This window comes from Astyanax mexicanus, chromosome 2, assembly GCF_023375975.1.
Source record: "Astyanax mexicanus isolate ESR-SI-001 chromosome 2, AstMex3_surface, whole genome shotgun sequence".
Taxonomy (NCBI): Eukaryota; Metazoa; Chordata; class Actinopteri; order Characiformes; family Acestrorhamphidae; genus Astyanax; species Astyanax mexicanus.
Window position 1 is genome coordinate 69,183,936 of NC_064409.1, and position 16,940 is coordinate 69,200,875.

General features: G+C 42.5%; 1 protein-coding gene across 5 annotated transcripts in view; it reads left to right on the forward strand.

The window, feature by feature from the left end:
- Positions 1–16,940, forward strand: part of enox2 (ecto-NOX disulfide-thiol exchanger 2) — a 381,399-nt gene that overhangs the window by 169,062 nt on the left and 195,397 nt on the right. For all 5 annotated transcript variants that reach the window (XM_049474865.1, XM_049474866.1, XM_049474867.1 and 2 more), the window contains one exon: positions 5,239–5,388. In XM_049474865.1, coding sequence (XP_049330822.1) covers positions 5,239–5,388 — 150 coding nt within the window. The remainder of the gene's footprint in view (positions 1–5,238; positions 5,389–16,940) is intronic.

Below are 16,940 nucleotides of genomic sequence, written 5' to 3' on the forward strand. Positions count from 1 at the left end.
TGAACATGTGCTGGGTGAGGCTGCAATGGTAATGCTGCATTTACGATGCTAACACTGTGGTAGTGATGCAGGGCAGAACTAATGCCACGATAGCTTCGCTAATACTTTAGTATCAATTCCAACAGCACATAAACAATGTTATTGGTGAAAAAGCAATACTAGGCAAGGCTTGCGGCCCACCGCTAATGCTACAGTCTGTGTGCTAACCATGTGGTAGTGATATACATCAAGGATGTGCCATATTGTATCGGACGCATTCATATCGGCAACATTTTTGAATTTTTTAATTTTCGATATTATACCCTGAAAATCTTGTGCCATATCACCCACCTCTTATTATTACACAAGGGTACTATTTTTTGCTGTTTTTAGCAAAAGAAACATTCACACTGTTCTTATTCCCCATTATATATCCACTAGAGACAGATTATATCTGTCCAGTATCATTTATGTTACCTTAATCCTTGATATATGGAGATATTGGGAGTGGATTATTATTAGTAGTATCGTGACATTCTGGATCATTGACTTCTGTTACAAATCTGATAAAATTTTTGTATTTTAATTTTTTTTATTTCAGTGGATCATTGACTGGCCATATGGCCCAACATATAAATATATGCATATGTAATGTAAAGAATTACCTATTTTAATGATCAATTTTGGGTTTATATACATGGATGGTGGATATTTCAAATGAAATTAGATCTGAATTAAATTAAAAATATATATTTTAAACCCATCTTTATGATTATTATAACTGTTATAGTCCAATTTTGTCATTTGTTTTGTCCTCTGTTTCAGAGTACAACAGAATGTATGATATAGTATATAGATAGTGGTAGGCATATGTTAAAAAGAGCTGGAAATCACAGGTCATCACACAATACAATATTATCCTGATACAATGCTCATAATAACGATGATATCATGCTACTGTAATTCTGTGCTACTCGATACATCACAAGACAGTTCTCTACGACACTTCTACTGCATATGTGTTACTGAAGAGGATAAAAGTCTCCTAAATAAGCAAATACCAGGAATTATGGGTTTATTTATTTATCTGGTTTTAAAGTATTTGACAACCAATATTCTTTACCACCTTATTCATTTGATTATAGCGCCATATGTAACTTTAGTAGGTCAAATTGGAGGGAGAATTTAAGAGAGTTTAAATCACCTATGCTTCAATAAAAATATCTTTGATATCTGACACCGCGTATTGAAACCATCCAATACGATCAAACCTCTGCGATATATATTGGGATATCGACCCACACCTAATGTTACAGTCCATCAAGCCCCCCGCCGCCGTGTCTCTCCAGGTCCTGAGTGTTATCTCTCTCCCTGGCCGAGGTCAGGTGACAGCGAGGGTTGGGTTTGATGGACAGGACGTGGCGAGAGGCTTGTGTACGTGTGTGCTGAGATGTGAAGGGCCGTGGCCAGCTGCTGATGTTATCCTCCCTTTTCATCTGAGAGCTCACTCCATGAATCATTACCGCCCAGCAGCTTTTTTCTCTCATTAGCGGCCCGTTACGTGCCAAGGACTTCATGAGCTTTGGAGAGAGCCGGAGAAAGAGAGGGGATGCAACGTTTAATTTGTCATCAGCGTCTGTGTTTCTTCGTCTGCCGCTCTGGCGTCCTCTGCTCCTGTCCCCAATTCCATCCCGCTCTGCGTTTCTCCATCTCTCACTGACTTCCAGCTCTGGCTTCCTCTTTATTCTCTCTATCTCTGTCCCAGCTCCTCTTTCTTTGTGCCCTCTCTCGCTCTCTCTCTCTCTCTCTCTGATGTTCTATAAGGCAGAGAACTGCTGTATCACCACAACATCAGGACGGATCAAAACTGAGGTCATAGGCAGGACACTAAAATGATAGATATACATAAATATATATACATTTTTCACCTTAGCTCAAATGTGAGCAAAGGCCTGTTCAATGCTGGGAGATGGATTTTTCAGCATTGATGCCTTAATCATCTTATGCTTTTATATACAGTGCTGGTCAAAAGTTTGGACACACCTTAAATACAGTGTTTTTTCATTATTTAAAATTTTCTGCATTGTACATTAATTCTAAATGCATCCACAATATGAATAAAAAAACATAGCTTTACAAATCCAGGCTGAATTTTCTTAGTCAGCTTTATAAGGAAGAGTCACCTGGAATTCAGGCTTTCAGTTAACAGCAGTGCTGAACTCATCAAGAGTGAATTACTTGAAATGTGTTTGAGAGCATCAGTTGTAAAGTTATTAACAGGTAGAGAATGGCCCTGTTTGAGTAATGATTTAATTCATATTATGGCAAGAACTACTCAACTAAGTAAAAAAAAACAAAAAAACAATGACTTTAAGAAATGAAGGTCGGTCAGTTGAAAACATTTCAAGAAAATTTGAAAGTATCCTCAAGTGACATTTTGAAGACCATCACAAACCTTGTGATGGAACTGGCTCTCATCAGGACCGCTGAAAGAGCAAAAGTTGCTCTGTTGCACAGGGTAAAATTATCAGAGTTACCAGCCTCAGAAACCACAAGTTAACATCATCTATCTATACAGCTATGCATTTGAGAACAAATAAAAAAGATCAGGGTAGTAAGTTTTTACTTGCTCAGTAAAATAATATCAATAATACAATATAGACACAATACAACATAGAAAATATCCATACCCTTCTAACACAGACAAGCCTGTGTTGTTTTGTGTTTTCTTGTTGCATGAATGTGCCTGAAAGTTGTTATTGTTAAGGCAGCATTTGTTTGTCAATGCATGTCTCTCTGTTAGAGCTTCTATAGTGATTCTTCTATCTATCTATCTATCTATCTATCTATCTATCTATCTATCTATCTATCTATCTATCTATCTATCTATCTATCTATCTATCTATCTATCTATCTATCTATCTATCTATCTCTCTCTCTCTCTCTCTCTCTCTCTCTCTCTCTCTCTCTCTCTCTCTCTCTCTCTCTCTCTCTCTCTCTCTCTCTCTCTCTCTCTCTCTCTCTCTCTCTCTCTCTGTCTCTCTCTCAATATATAATTTTGTATGATGGTCTATCCCAGATGCCTCTGAGCCAAGAGAATTTGAACATTTGTGAATGTGAACTGTTAATGTTGTAATAGTATCTGGTTACTGAGTTTTACTATCAAAAACAAGCTATTGACATAAATGTTTCTAAATTAATCAAGGCATTAAACCTGCATAGAAGAAACTGTAGAAAACACTCTTTAACACCTGGATTATATGTACACACACATGTTTGTGTTTATATTGCTTCTTCAAAGTCTGTTTGAGTTCACTTAACAGTTTGATGAGGCAGATTATTTAGGCATGCAGTTTGGTTTTGTGAATTAGCCCTGCAGCTCCATGCAGAACGAAAGACAACAGCCGTGTTTGGCTTGGCTGATTGACTGATTTTGCGGAGGAAATTGACTTTGACTTTGGGTAACCTGTGGCTTTAAGAGGCAAAGTGTCGAGTTTCACTGTGTGAACTACACATCAGGCTGGAACAGAGCAGGAGAGAGGTGAGCCTACAGGACATAAGGTGACATTCCGCAACCCCGTTCTTCCTGTTTTCTTAAGAAAAACAAAGCCAAGCAAAACAAGTGTAAGCCAAGAGTGGTGCTGAATATTTCATGAGAACAGTCCTGCATCTCGCAGACATCGCTCTGAATCATAAACAGCAGCTCACATTTACTGTATGAGATGACAGCACAACACTGATTTATTAGGCCAAACCTTTTCGCTTTAATTACTTGCTTATTTGTGCTTGGTTTTGAGGCGCTATCCTCATAGTCGGGGAAGGAATCCATAATTCATTAAATAGCTTTGCTTTTATTGCCTTTATCTTTTCTTTCCTCTGAAAAGAAACAGAAGTATGCTCTCTGGTTATTGATCTCTCTCTCGGTGGTGCTCTTGTCCTGTTTTAGCATCAGCGTCTGAAGTCGGTTTATATAATTGAATTCTATTAGGAGACAGGGGTTAAAAACTAATGGGAGCCATTGTGTGGATAATCCCGTCTTTGTCCTTTTGAGATGAGAAACATGCAGCTATTAAAATGAATCTGCCGCATTAAAGAGGGTCTTAAAGACCCGTTCAGGGCCGTGTCCTCTCTCTGTCACTCTGCAGTCTTAGTCAAGGCCAAAGGAGAGGAAAGGAAGCATCTGAAGCATTGTTCTTCACCCTGTCTGCGTTTGCGCAGCCATTGTTTCTTGGCTTGTTAAACCAGAGATGTTACTAATAAGGAAACTGGCTAATGGCTGAAATATGAATGGGCGTTCTCATAATACTCAATATGGCATCTTCTTACAGTGAAAGTCCTACTCTTCAGCACGAAGATTAAATCAGCTGGCTTGCTGCGTATGTGGAGGGAAGTCGCTGATATTGTGGCGTTACTGGTTTTGCGTTGTCTTGTTGAAAAATGTCTTGACGTCCTTGGAAAAGACAAGATTGTCTTGAAGACAGCATATGTTGCAAGTCTACATTAATGGTCCCCTCACAGCCATGCATTGACACAACCCTGAACCGTGAAAGACCCCTGCCTTTGGACTTGTTGTCGATAACAGTCTCATGATCCAGACCATTTCTTTCAATTAAAAAACTCCCAGATTCCTTTGAGTACAGAGAAGTTGATGCCGTTCAGAACGTGGTTAACTTGATGCTTCTGTTTTGCACAGTGATATCTAATGTTCTAATGTGATTTGGTGGCAGTAAGTGGCAGTACGTATTATTTTGTTTCTAAACTGAAAGCAGAAGCATTTCTGAGTGGAGAAGAGATAAAATATTGTGTTTAATGGTACCAGTGTGCTGTGTGAACAACCATCCCTGCTAAGCCTAATATATTCATTCTAAAAACTGGGGTGTCGGGTCGCTTTTTGCGGGAGTTCTTATGGCCACATCACGCGTCTTTACGTACTTGCGTCACACTGGTGGAACAATGGAGACTTCAGAAGGGGAAAATCAGACCTCAGTATTTACACTGACAAAACAGTGTCTGACTCTGACTGATTCTCTGACTGATTATAACCTCCAATCAGATTCATCCTCTCTGAAAGGAGACCACATCACACTCGCCCAGTTTAAAATGATTCTTCCACATGCTCTTTGCAATTACCCATCTTCACTAGAGGAACCCAAAATCCTCCAAATCCTAAATCTTATGGACACCAGCTTTAAACTCTAGTGTGTTGGAATAGGGACCAGTGGGCTAACAGTGCATATTTATCTTCTCTGTCTCTCTCAGGACTGAATCCGCTGCCCTTTGACCCCGCCAGCAACAACGAACCCCTGCAGTTCAACGGCTCCAATGGTCCTCTGGTGCCCGAGTGTCCACTGGAGAACGGAACAGAGAACAACAACAGCAAGAAGAGGAAGCGGCCTAATCTTCCTCCAGGTACGTCGCTCACGCTTGGATGCAAAAATGCTGTTTTGAACTGTTTGTCCATTATAGAGGAAAGTGTACATACGTTGCAATAATATAGATCTAACTAGCTTATTAATCCACCAGGTTATCTTTTTTTTCCCAGTTGTGTTACTTTACTATACACCAGGCCAATCAATAAGCTCAGCCAAATATCATTTTTCCTGCCACATATTACATTTTCAAATCTCAAACTTTTGTCCAAGCCCTTCTAACCACGGCTCACAGCTTTAAGCATTTCAAAGCCTTTTTAAGGGCCAGTGTCCTAGAGCCTAGTTTTGTACTACATATCATTTTAAATGGAGGTTGAAAATTGAATAATAAACAACTAGGCTTAATCTCTGTTTGGAAAAGCCTTCCCTACCTCCTGTTGGTGTGTAGCCTCTTCACACAGGCCCCCTGGTGGCAAAAGTATCTCTACCGTTTGCCCAAGTGGAAAAATGATTATCTTCCTAGAAGCTGCTCGTCAGTCAGCACAGTGTAATGGGTCTGTGGAAAATCGAAGCTTTCTGTGAGCCACTGTTTATTCTATTGTTCAGTAGCAAGGAAATGCAAGTGAATTGCTGTCCAAAACATCTAAAAACCATGTATCACTATACAACTTTTATTTATCTTTCAGTAGAAGTCAATGTAAAAAAGTAAAATTGTAAAAAAAAGGAGCATTTCTAATGAACACACATTCCTGTAGAATCAAGAAAAAAAAATGTAATGTAAGTCTATTACTTTATTTGTTGATTCACTTGTGTACCTTCAGAAAAAGCCATAAAACTGTCTGTTACAGTAGTTGTTTGGAGTTTATTGAACTTCTAAAGTAAAGTCTCGCATTTGTGCCCTCTGCTTATGAAAGGTTAAGTCAGCAGGTCATGGATTCTGCGAGCAGTGAAAGTAAACATTAGCACTGTTAGTATTACTCTGGCTTGTAGATCACTTGACCTCATTGAGCTTGCAGTGTGTGACCTGCAGAGTGAAGAAACGATGGAGTTGACCTTACCTGTCTCCTGCTTCATTTCCCTGTGGGTGAGCTGCTTTAAAACCCCTGCAAATATTAACAGAAATGCTGAACTCGTTAATTAAATTATGATAAGTTGAAGAGAGGGAGAGAGAGAGATAGAGAGACATACTTGAGAACGAGAGACACCGCCTTCAGTTTCACGTTTGGAGATGTTAATTGGATCAGATGAATTGTCAGTGTTAATGAGCCCATCTTTCCCTCAGGTTGTTTCTATGTGGTGAGGGTTTGCAGTGTTCTCACTCTTCCACTTCTGATGAAGCTGAAGACATGCCCTCTCTTTCTTGATCTTGATTTACTCAGATGTTCATCTGTTCAGATCAATAATTGTAGAGCAACGTAGATGCTGTGCTTCCATTTTTGTTCTCTTCTATAGAAATGAAGGCAAAATGTCGCCATGTTGGAACCGAATTTGCAACCAGAGTCAAGAACACAATAGAAACCAGAGGTGGAGTCAGACTTGCCTACTGTTTTGACAGACCAATCATCTTGTTTTAGTTTAGGCGTGTCTCAGACTGCCTTCATTGAGCTTACAGATTAGTCTGTAGGAGCCAGTATGATCCTGTTTCTACTGTAATAAAAATAAAAAAAAACGTTTTAAATGGTTTTTGGACTGGGCTGGACTAATTTAATCACATTATCTGTGCTGTTCTTCATCTTTAGATCTGTGCAACTACAACTCAGCATCTTCATGTAGATATCTGTTCCAACTAAGGCTGTAAATCACTTTCTTCCAATGTATAACCCAGCCTATTTAGGGCATTTTCACACTAGCACTATTTGTTTCAGTTAAAACAAACTCTGGTCCATTTGTACGCTTAATGTGGTTCGATCAATCAGGTGTGATAACACCAGACCGAGATCTGCTAGTGGAGGGGGTCTCAATCTGGTCCCAAACTAACTCTGAAGCGGTCAGAACGTGATCCGGTCTCGAGCCGACCCACCAATCAAATATACTCCTTTTATTTGAGCTGATAAGACACAGCTTAATCTGGTATATTAGCCAGATAATGCTAATTACCACAGCTATTAACAAATACCGTCGCTGCTACTCCATGCTGTTTACACTCTTAGTGTGTGCAGTGTTCACCGCTCGTGTTTAGAGCACAGCGGTAAATTTTCAGTGTTCACACTGCACAGATGTACGCGCTGGAACACAGAATCTTCTTACTATATTTACTGTAATGCTCATGCGCCAGACAGCTCTGACCAATCAGAGGACAAAGTGTGCTCGCATGATTTATTGGTGCGCATTTTGGTGCCTTTAGGTTTATGCCTGTGTGAAACCAAACCAAACAAAGGGAGAAAATACACCAAACAAAGAACTCATAAATTGATCCGGACCATAGAAACAATCTACAAGTGTGAAAATGCCCTTAAAAGGTAGCAAAAATTTACAACTGATTTATGTAAGAGAATAAAAATAGTGATATATTAGAACAGAGAAAACATTTGGAAATAGACACTGGAGATGAAAAATGACATTTTACTTGAGAAAAATGAGGACTTTTGTCATTTGTAACCTATAAGGATGGGTGGAACCAGACATCATACTTCAGCATATTCCAGCCAGCAGAAGTGCTAGACCTGTGGTGGTTTCTCCCATCTGCCAATCTCTTGTCTACAGCCACTGGTTCAGACACGTTCCTGCCTATTATTAAACACAAACCCAGCTATCTTTCCATGCCTGCTTTTGTTAGAGCTGGACTTTGGTGGTTCTTGGGTTTATGCTAGTTTGCCTGTGGAACGGAGAGGTTGGGAGTGACTGTGATTAGGGCTTAAATGAATGCAGACGGCGGCGAGCGGCTCTCCTTATCCACGCTCTGTTCCTCACGCACCCGTGCGACTGACACAAATGGGAGTGAAATGGGCCATTGTGCGCTAGTCGCAGTCAGGAGCAGGATGTGCAGATCAAAGGCAGCCGGCGAGCTTTAGATCAAAACCTCCCGGCGCTAATCTAATCTGCCCATTTCAGAACGCTCATTTTCTTAGAGCGTGGACTCCATCTGTATCCACTGAACTGAATACCCACACCCTCAAGGTGCTAATCTGTGCATGAGAGCCCCTCTCTTAGCGAGAGAGAGATACGGGAGGTTGGAAAACAGTCGCTTTTGTAATGCCGGGTGCTTCTTGCACTCGTGGCACCATGCGGTTCTGGAAGGCGCTGAAGAGCACACAGTTTGCTCATTGGCGGTTGTAAGCAATTAGCGTCCCTCTAAGACGATGAGCCCTCGATGATGTTCATTTGAATAATGGGAATTGTTTCGAGAAGCTCGCAATGGCCCACCGCCTGCACGTCCTCGCCTGCTCCATTACCGCCGCGTGCTGTTCCCGCGAGTGGGTCTGCTTAGCAACCGAGAGTTGGCGAACAGCTCTTCTCTTTAGCATCAGTGCCGATTTCACTGCCCAGTCTGTCATTAAGCCTTACTCTTATCCACCGTGACTGTGCCAGATCAATCTGCACCCTGATGAGGGGATGAAAAAAAGAAGAAAAAAAAAAAAAGAAAAGAAATGACAACAATTCCAAGCATCTGGAGTGTAATGCGTTAGGCCGCTACAATGTCCTTTGGCAGCGCTAGATAGTCAAGGGAAGTTCTCAGAGTGTCTCCGAGGAGGAGAGTTAATGCAGAGGGGCGTAGACTAATTAGCAGCCATGCAGATTTAACCTCGTTAAAGCATTGTAATGGATAGATTCATCTCATTAGCCGCAGCGCTCCATTAGCAAAGGTCCGCCCATGGCTGTGTGTTGTTGCGGAGCGAGAGCGGAGCGGGGGCGAGGGGTTCCTGGTCCGGAGCAGGCCGCTTGGCAGCATGTTGATGCCATGTGCTATTCTAACCTTTCCACCGCTCCAACCGTCGCTGATGGACCTCTAATTGGTGTCTGTTTGGCATTTCAGAAAAGCCACCGCTGCCGATTAACGAAGCAAACAGCGGCGACTGTTTTGACACGGCGGTAATAGCCCTACCTTTTGTAGCGAACCTGGAAATAACAAAACATCCTGTCGACTCAGCAGTCTGATGGCGAGCCCTGATGCAGCGCTCGTGTTTAGTGACCCATTTAGAACGACATGAAAGAAACGCAGAGAGGAGAGATGCAGATCTCCTCCGCTGCCTGGAGCTGGTGAAATGAAGGCCTCAGACTATTCCAGCACATTACCCTTGCTTCATTAGAAACCACAAACAGTCTGATGTCTTTGTCCCCCAAGCCCAGTCTCTATCTCTCTCTCTCTCTCTCTCTCTCTCTGTGTTTTTTCTCTTGTTCTCTCTATTCTCCCCCCCTTGTGTCCTCACTTAAAGCAGCATTTGAAACATCAATGGGCTTCTTAGTCATATGTAAAGGTTTTGAGTCCCCTCTTCAAATGTTCTTCCTGTTCTTTTGTTGTTTTAAAGGCTCTAAAGAATCCATATGTTGAGTGTTTAAGTTGTTCTTTGATGCACAGTATAAATAGTAAGGATGTGACATTGCTTGGGGGTACAAAAGGCTCGGTTGTCGTTAAACAGGCCTATTTAGCATACTGGTTTTTTGCTTTGAATAAAACACTGATTTTTTAAGTTTTTTTTTTTTTTCATGAAGTGCTTGTGGAAACTACAACAATCTAATTTCTAACGTCTATCTTTCTCTTGCTTAAGATGTTGTTGTTGCTGTCCTTCTTAGTGTAATGAGCTGTTAGCAAGTTGAAGAGGCTGTATTCAGTTAGCTTTAGCCCTGCCCTATGTGCTTTCGTAGGTGTGGCTTTCTCAATCAAGTCTTATTGAAAAAAAATCTAAACTCAGCTAGAGTTTAAAATTGTTGTATTCACTTCTGCAGATCTAGACTAGATCAGGAAAAGCCATGGTCATGAACTCAACACCTTGCAACCCCTGATCCCATAAGTATCAGATTCTGGAGATGAGCTGCTCTCCAGTATCAACAACATCATATTTTCTTGAAGTCGCCATTCACTTTTTTTGATCGACAGAGTTGTGGGCTCAATACCTGTTTTTTTAGCCAGCTTTTGCCACTTTTAGGCTCTTCGGTAAGTCTCTTAACCCCTCTTTGCTCACCGGGTGACACTCCAGGCATGTAAGTTAGTCACCACCCTCATCCTATTGTGTCCTCCACCCTCTAAAGGAAGGTTAACTACGCTACGCAATCCAGTGATTGTCTTAGCATCAGAATGAATGGCCCAATTTGAGGAAATCACGCCCTCCAGCTACTCAGCAATTCTGTTAACGAAGTGAGCGCGCAATGGTGCATAATTCATGTCTTTTGTTGCAACCATCATCATCATAAGCATCTATGCCCCGTTGCGTAGCAGCCGCACATTTTATCAGCAGTGAGCCGCGACTGCCAACTTTCTCTGAGCTGCTTGGCGTAGCGATGTCATGACTCCTTAAAAAGCTGAAAGTCTCTATCTCTCTCCCTCTCTTTCCCTCTCTCTCCCTCTCTGTGCTCTGCTCTCCTCGGGCTGCCTTAAAGAACTCTCTATAGGCCGACTGACGGCGAGACACGACACAGGCCCCGATTGAGCCTTCAATCGTGTGCTTTTTAAGCGAGGCAGGGAAGTGGAGGTGGCGGAGCATCATGTTGGAAGCAGATAGGCAGCGGTGGCTGACGCGGGCCTTTGCTACCCTGTGTGCATTAACCTTTGGTAAGTGCCGGCGGGGAAGTGCTGGCTAAAACGCTATTGATTGGTGCCGAGCAGCAGCGAGTGCGGAAGAGCGGGGAAGAGTAAGATGATCCAGTGGAAGGTTGCGTTTGCTCTCACTGGACTTAGACAAAAGCAAAGCCGATCTGCACTCCAGCGAGAGGAGCGAGCGTGGGAGGAGCTCACCAAAGGCTGGCACGCCTGTCTGGCTCCCTGCATCTTTGCGTGGTTTTGTTTGCTTCAGCGTGCACTCAGAGTATACACACACACAAACTCACCCACCGCACACTCAAACACACTCACACAGGCAGGGTAGACAAGGACATATCACTCTCTGTATTGTTTGCAGCTGAAAGCTCTTATTTTGGAGTGCATGCGCTGCAGTACAGTCATATTTCCATGTATGCGGATAATTCCTTGTTTCACCACCCTCTTATTCTTCAAATTAGACAGATCAAAAACCATCAAAGACAGAACTTTCTAATAACATATTATATCACAATGATTTATTAAACACTCAATTAAAGTAAACATTTCCAATAATTTAGCAGCACTATTGTTTGCTGATAATTAGAGATAATATCAATACAGAGACAGCCTTGGGTTGACATTAGCAGAAATGACAGCCTCACGGACTATATTACAGCTTTGATTCCACCTGTAAAACATGATACTCCGCTCACAATATGCAGAGCACAGCAAAACAACAGAAATAGAAAGGAACGTGTGTGCTAATACAAGAAGTCTTATGCCTAGAAATATTGATATTTTACTATTAATATCATCAGTTCATGAAGTACATTCAACAAATAGCAGTGACAGAATAACAGGCACATTTTGTAAAATGCATAATACATACACACTATACATGCACTAAAAATATCTTATACATTCACATACACTTTCTTCTTGTTTTTCATCCCCTCATCAGGAGGCAGATTGATCTGGCACAATCCTAATGAAAAAGAGTAAGTTAAATCAGCACTGATGCTAAAGAGGAGAACTGTTTGCCAATATACTGTATAAAGTATTATGCGATAATTTATACCTCTTTTACCTACAGCCAGGCAGTGGAGTTTACCTTTTTTAGCCTCCTCTTGAGAATGGCACACGTTACACATGCATTTCTGGACAAGCTGAGAGATACAGAACAATCAAAGTGAAATAATATGAATAATGTGGACTGAGAAAGAGTGTTATTACTAAATTTTACTAAATATGATGGGTGAGAGTTGCCTCACCTGCTTAACCATAGATGCACAGTGCAGTTAGCAACATTTTGAACCTGAAGTAGTATTTATTTTTTTTAACTAACCCCTCTAATTTGCAAGGCCAATTTGCCAACCCACTTATCATTAGGACTAACCGTATTACTCGTGAATCCCCAACACCAGTAGGGTGAAGACTTGGACTTGCCTCTTCTGACACATGTGAAGTAAGTCACCATCTCTTTTAAACTGCTGTTAACGCAGAATCGCTGAGTAGCATCACAGCGCACGCTGAGGAAAACGCAGCCACTCGGTTCTGATACATCAGCTCACAGACGCAGCCTTGTGCTGATCGACATCACCCTTTGGAGTGATGAGGTGAAAGAGCTCCATCTACCCACCCAGAGAGAGAGCAAGACCAATTGTGCTCTCTCAGGGCTCCGGCAGCTGATGGCAAGGTACATGAACAGGATTTGAACCAGTGATTTCCTGATCATAGTGGCAGCGCCACTTTAGAGCGCTGGACCACTCGAAGCCCTGAAGCTGTTATTTTAATGTCAAAATGCTACATAATTTTGCTTTAACACAGTCAGCTTCTTTATGAAGCCATTATTTTGTAATTTAATATTTTGTAATAACAGTGTAACTGCTGGTGAAGTACACGTTGGAACAGATGTATTACAGTTGTTCTGGTTATGTAATTACACTGAATTTTCATGTGTTCAGGTGTTCCCGTGTTATTATTTTTAGCGTGTCTCATTTTTAAGAGGGAAACTCTGAATGTTGTGCAATCTTTGCCTGTAGGAGAGCGGACCATGCCGTGGGCACCACGCAAGCTGTGGTCATCAATGTGACAAACGAGCAGCCCACGTGGATTTTTTATCTTAGCTGTTAGCCCATTAGCGTCAGCGTTGCTATTTTAATAAACACCATGTCTGCCCACAGGCTCTGTCTCGCTCGGGTTCGCTCTAAATAAGGCGAGGTATATAGTCATGCCTCATTGCGATGCTCATTGCGATGCTCTGTGTTCCGTCCGTGCTACCTGCATGGTGGCAGACGTGTGGACGCGGTGGATGAGGTAGCCGCGGGGCTGATTGTGTTGTTGTGCGTTGTGGCAGTGTTAGCGCTAAGACCTTGTGACATCTCAGATGAGGAGTGACAAGGGCTGATTGCTGATATGTGGGCTAAATGTTTACAGCAGTCTTTCGCAGCCTGCCTCAGACAGCTCAGCCTCAGTCAGTCAGTCCTGGTTTTGTAGCTCATTCTCTTTTCATTCTTTCTCTCTCTTTTATTCTATCTCTTTTTCTCCTAACCATTCTCACAGTAGGGAGGAGTTGCGTTGAAGCCAGAAGTTCTTAGCGGTTTCTTCGGCTTGTTTGCTGTTATTTCAGCCTGTTGGTGTTCTGGTAATGAAAGGGCTGCATGTTTGAAGGAGTCCTGCAGAGACTGGGCGGGGGGGGGGGGGGGGGGTGGGTAGGTGGTTAGCTTTGCTGCTAGCTTTGCTTAACATACAACATAAAAGGACTGAATGATTGAATCTCCATAACTGGCTGTGAAGAGGCTTTTCTATCTTGCTGCCTGGGGGAGCTGGAGCCATCAGTCAGCAACAGTCAGCTTCACCACTTCTGACTGTGTGTCTACATGTGTGTGTGTGACCGTGTGTGTGTGGAGGGAGCATATGCATGTAAATGTGTGTTCTCCTGTTGCGTGCAAATGAAAGGAGTGAGAATGCCGTTGTGCACAAGTGCGAATCCGCCCTCCCTTCTGTGTGATAATTGTGTAGGTGTTTGAGGGGATGGTGTGCCAGTTAATTTTCATTCTTTAGTCATCCTTCATACCGCTTCTTCTTCCAGCCATTAGAAACAGTAGTAATAGTAATAGGAGCACTGTTCCAATCCTCACCTAAACTCACCAAACATGCTGCAAGCTGTCCAAAAGAATCCTCACATCCAATCAGATAGCAGCTCAGTTTTAGTGGGAGGAGTGCTCAAAGAAATCCATACTTCTGTGTTTAACAAGCATTGGAGTGATTCTTCATTAACCTTCTATGGCAGTTAGAGGCTAATGCCACACGATAGTGATAGACTGAGGAACCCTGTGTGTTCTGGTAAGCCAGAGTGATATTAGCTAGCGGTTCATCCCATGTAGCTTTTTTTAACACGGTAAACATGCAGACTACAGTCCAATAATACTCACCTCTGAACAGCAAAAGAGCTAGCACTTAGCGTGGTTAGTGGCTAATGCTAATACTGCTCTAGCAGTGCTAGCCAGGGTTAGCAGCAAGCTACAGGCCGATAATACTCACCTCTGAACGGCGAAAGAACTAGCACTTAGTGCAGTTAGTGGCTAATGCTAATGCTGCTCCAGTCCCGGCGCTGGAGAACTAAACTAAAACTACTGCATAATGCTGTACTTCAGTAGAGTGGCTTTACTACTCCTTACAACCTGACTGGTTAAATTAAAATATTTTTATTGTGTTTTATAGTGCAGAAAATACAATATGTGTATTTTTGTACTTGCAAATATTCAACACTAGGGCTGTGAATCTTTGGGAATCCCACAATTCGATTCAGAATCGATTCTTTGGGTCACGATTCGATTTTCTTCAGATTCTTTCAAATCGGTTGGATTTCTTTTTCTTCATCCTCCATACTTTAGCGGCGCAACAACAAACACTGTAACACGACAGTGTTACAGTGGCAGTAAGAGCAAAAACTTTCCCTGTCCTGTTGCTGCTGTCTCGCGACACTCACCTACTGTCCCGCGGAGCTCACCTACTGTCTCGCGGAGCTTTTTAACTGTACCGCCGAGCTTTTTACCTGTACCGCCGAGCTTTTTACCTGTACCGCGGAGCTTTTTAACTGTACCGCGGAGCTTTTTAACTGTACCGCGGAGCTTTTTACCTGTACCGCCGAGCTTTTTACCTGTACCGCGGAGCTTTTTACCTGTACCGCGGAGCTTTTTAACTGTACCGCGGAGCTTTTTAACTGTACCGCGGAGCTTTTTACCTGTACCGCCGAGCTTTTTACCTGTACCGCGGAGCTTTTTAACTGTACCGCGGAGCTTTTTAACTGTCTTGCGGAGCTTTTTAACTGTCTTGCGGAGCTTTTTAACTGTACTGCAGAGCTTTTTAACTGTCTTGCGGAGCTTTTTAACTCTCTTGCGGAGCTTTTTAACTGTACCGCGGAGCTTTTTAACTGTCTCGCGAAGCTCATCTACTGTCCTGTGGAGCTCAGGTACTGTCGAGCTCATACTGTCTTGCGGAGCTCAGCTACTGTCGCGCAGAGCTCATACTGTCTCGCAGAGCTCACCTACTGTACCGCAGAGCTTCTTAACTATCCTGCGGAGCTCTTTAACTATCTTGCGGAGATAGTGATAACTGATAAAGAGCTGCGCAGGACAGTAGCTCAGCTCCGCGGTACAGTTAAAAAGCTTCGTGCGGCAGTAGCTGCACCCGCAAAAAAAAACAATTTTTTGAAAATGAAAATCAATTCTGAATCGTTCAATGTTAGAAGCGTGTTTCAAGCTCGAATCGATTTTTTCCCTGCACCCCTATTCAACACCTACTTACAATTATGCAATTAGTACAGTTGTTAGTGTCAATTAGTGCAATGCAACAGTGAGTTTGTTTATTTTGTGTTTTTATTTTAAGAGGTTTTATCAGGTTACTTGTTGTAGGAAGTCTCGATATTTTAATCAAGCACAGTTTGCGGTCTGCTTTGCATAGGTTAGCATCACTTATAGTGAAATAATTTCACATTCCACATATTTTAATTTAAGTAAGTGCACTAGGCACATGGTATTAAAATGTTGATATCAGAGCCTTGTTTGCATGTAGGAGTAAATGAACATGGTATTTTTTTAATACCAGTGTTGGTATTCATGCATCTTTACCAACAATCAATTGCACATAAACATTGGGGTCTGTTTCCATTGTTTGTGGTTTGTACTGTTCCAGCTCCATGCTTCTACTCAAGATGTTCTGCACTGTTGCCCCAGCTCTGTGCATCAACATACACAGTCACCAGGGAAGTTGGCATAACAGTTGAACCAGCCATTACGCTCCAAAACAGTACGGGCAGCCCAGGATAAAAAAAATAAATAAATAAATCTTAGACTGCTCCATTTGTCTGACTAAGGGGACCATTTTACCAAGGAGCCACTGTACCTCGGTCTTGGCCTGTGCTTTGGAACACTGAGTATGTGTTGTATCTCTCCCAGTGACTAACAGTGCAATATGCAGAAACAGAGAACTCTTCCAGAGGTCAGCACAGCTCCCCGGCAGCGCTGTACACAGAGTTAAACACTTCTGCTTGCTTCAGTCTGCTGACCACTCTGTGCCAGGCAGCCTCGCAGCGGGAGAAGAACCCTTGGCTTCCACTGCACCGTCATTAGCTGAGGCATGTGGCCATATTTGCAGAGCGAGCAGGCAGGACACTTATAATGCCCCTCCCTCATTCACTTCTCCTTCATCTTCCTCTTTCCCCCACTCTGCTCTATCTACCACTCCATGGAGCTGTGCCAGATGGAGGGGATTGAGGAGATGCTATCAGCTGGACTGAAATGAACTGTGCAGTTAATTCGTCTCTTCGCTCTATTTCTCTTTGTCCCTTTTCCCTTTCTGTTCTCTTTTCCTGCTTTTGTGACTTGAACTTCTGTGAACTTTCAGAAAGTCTGTGT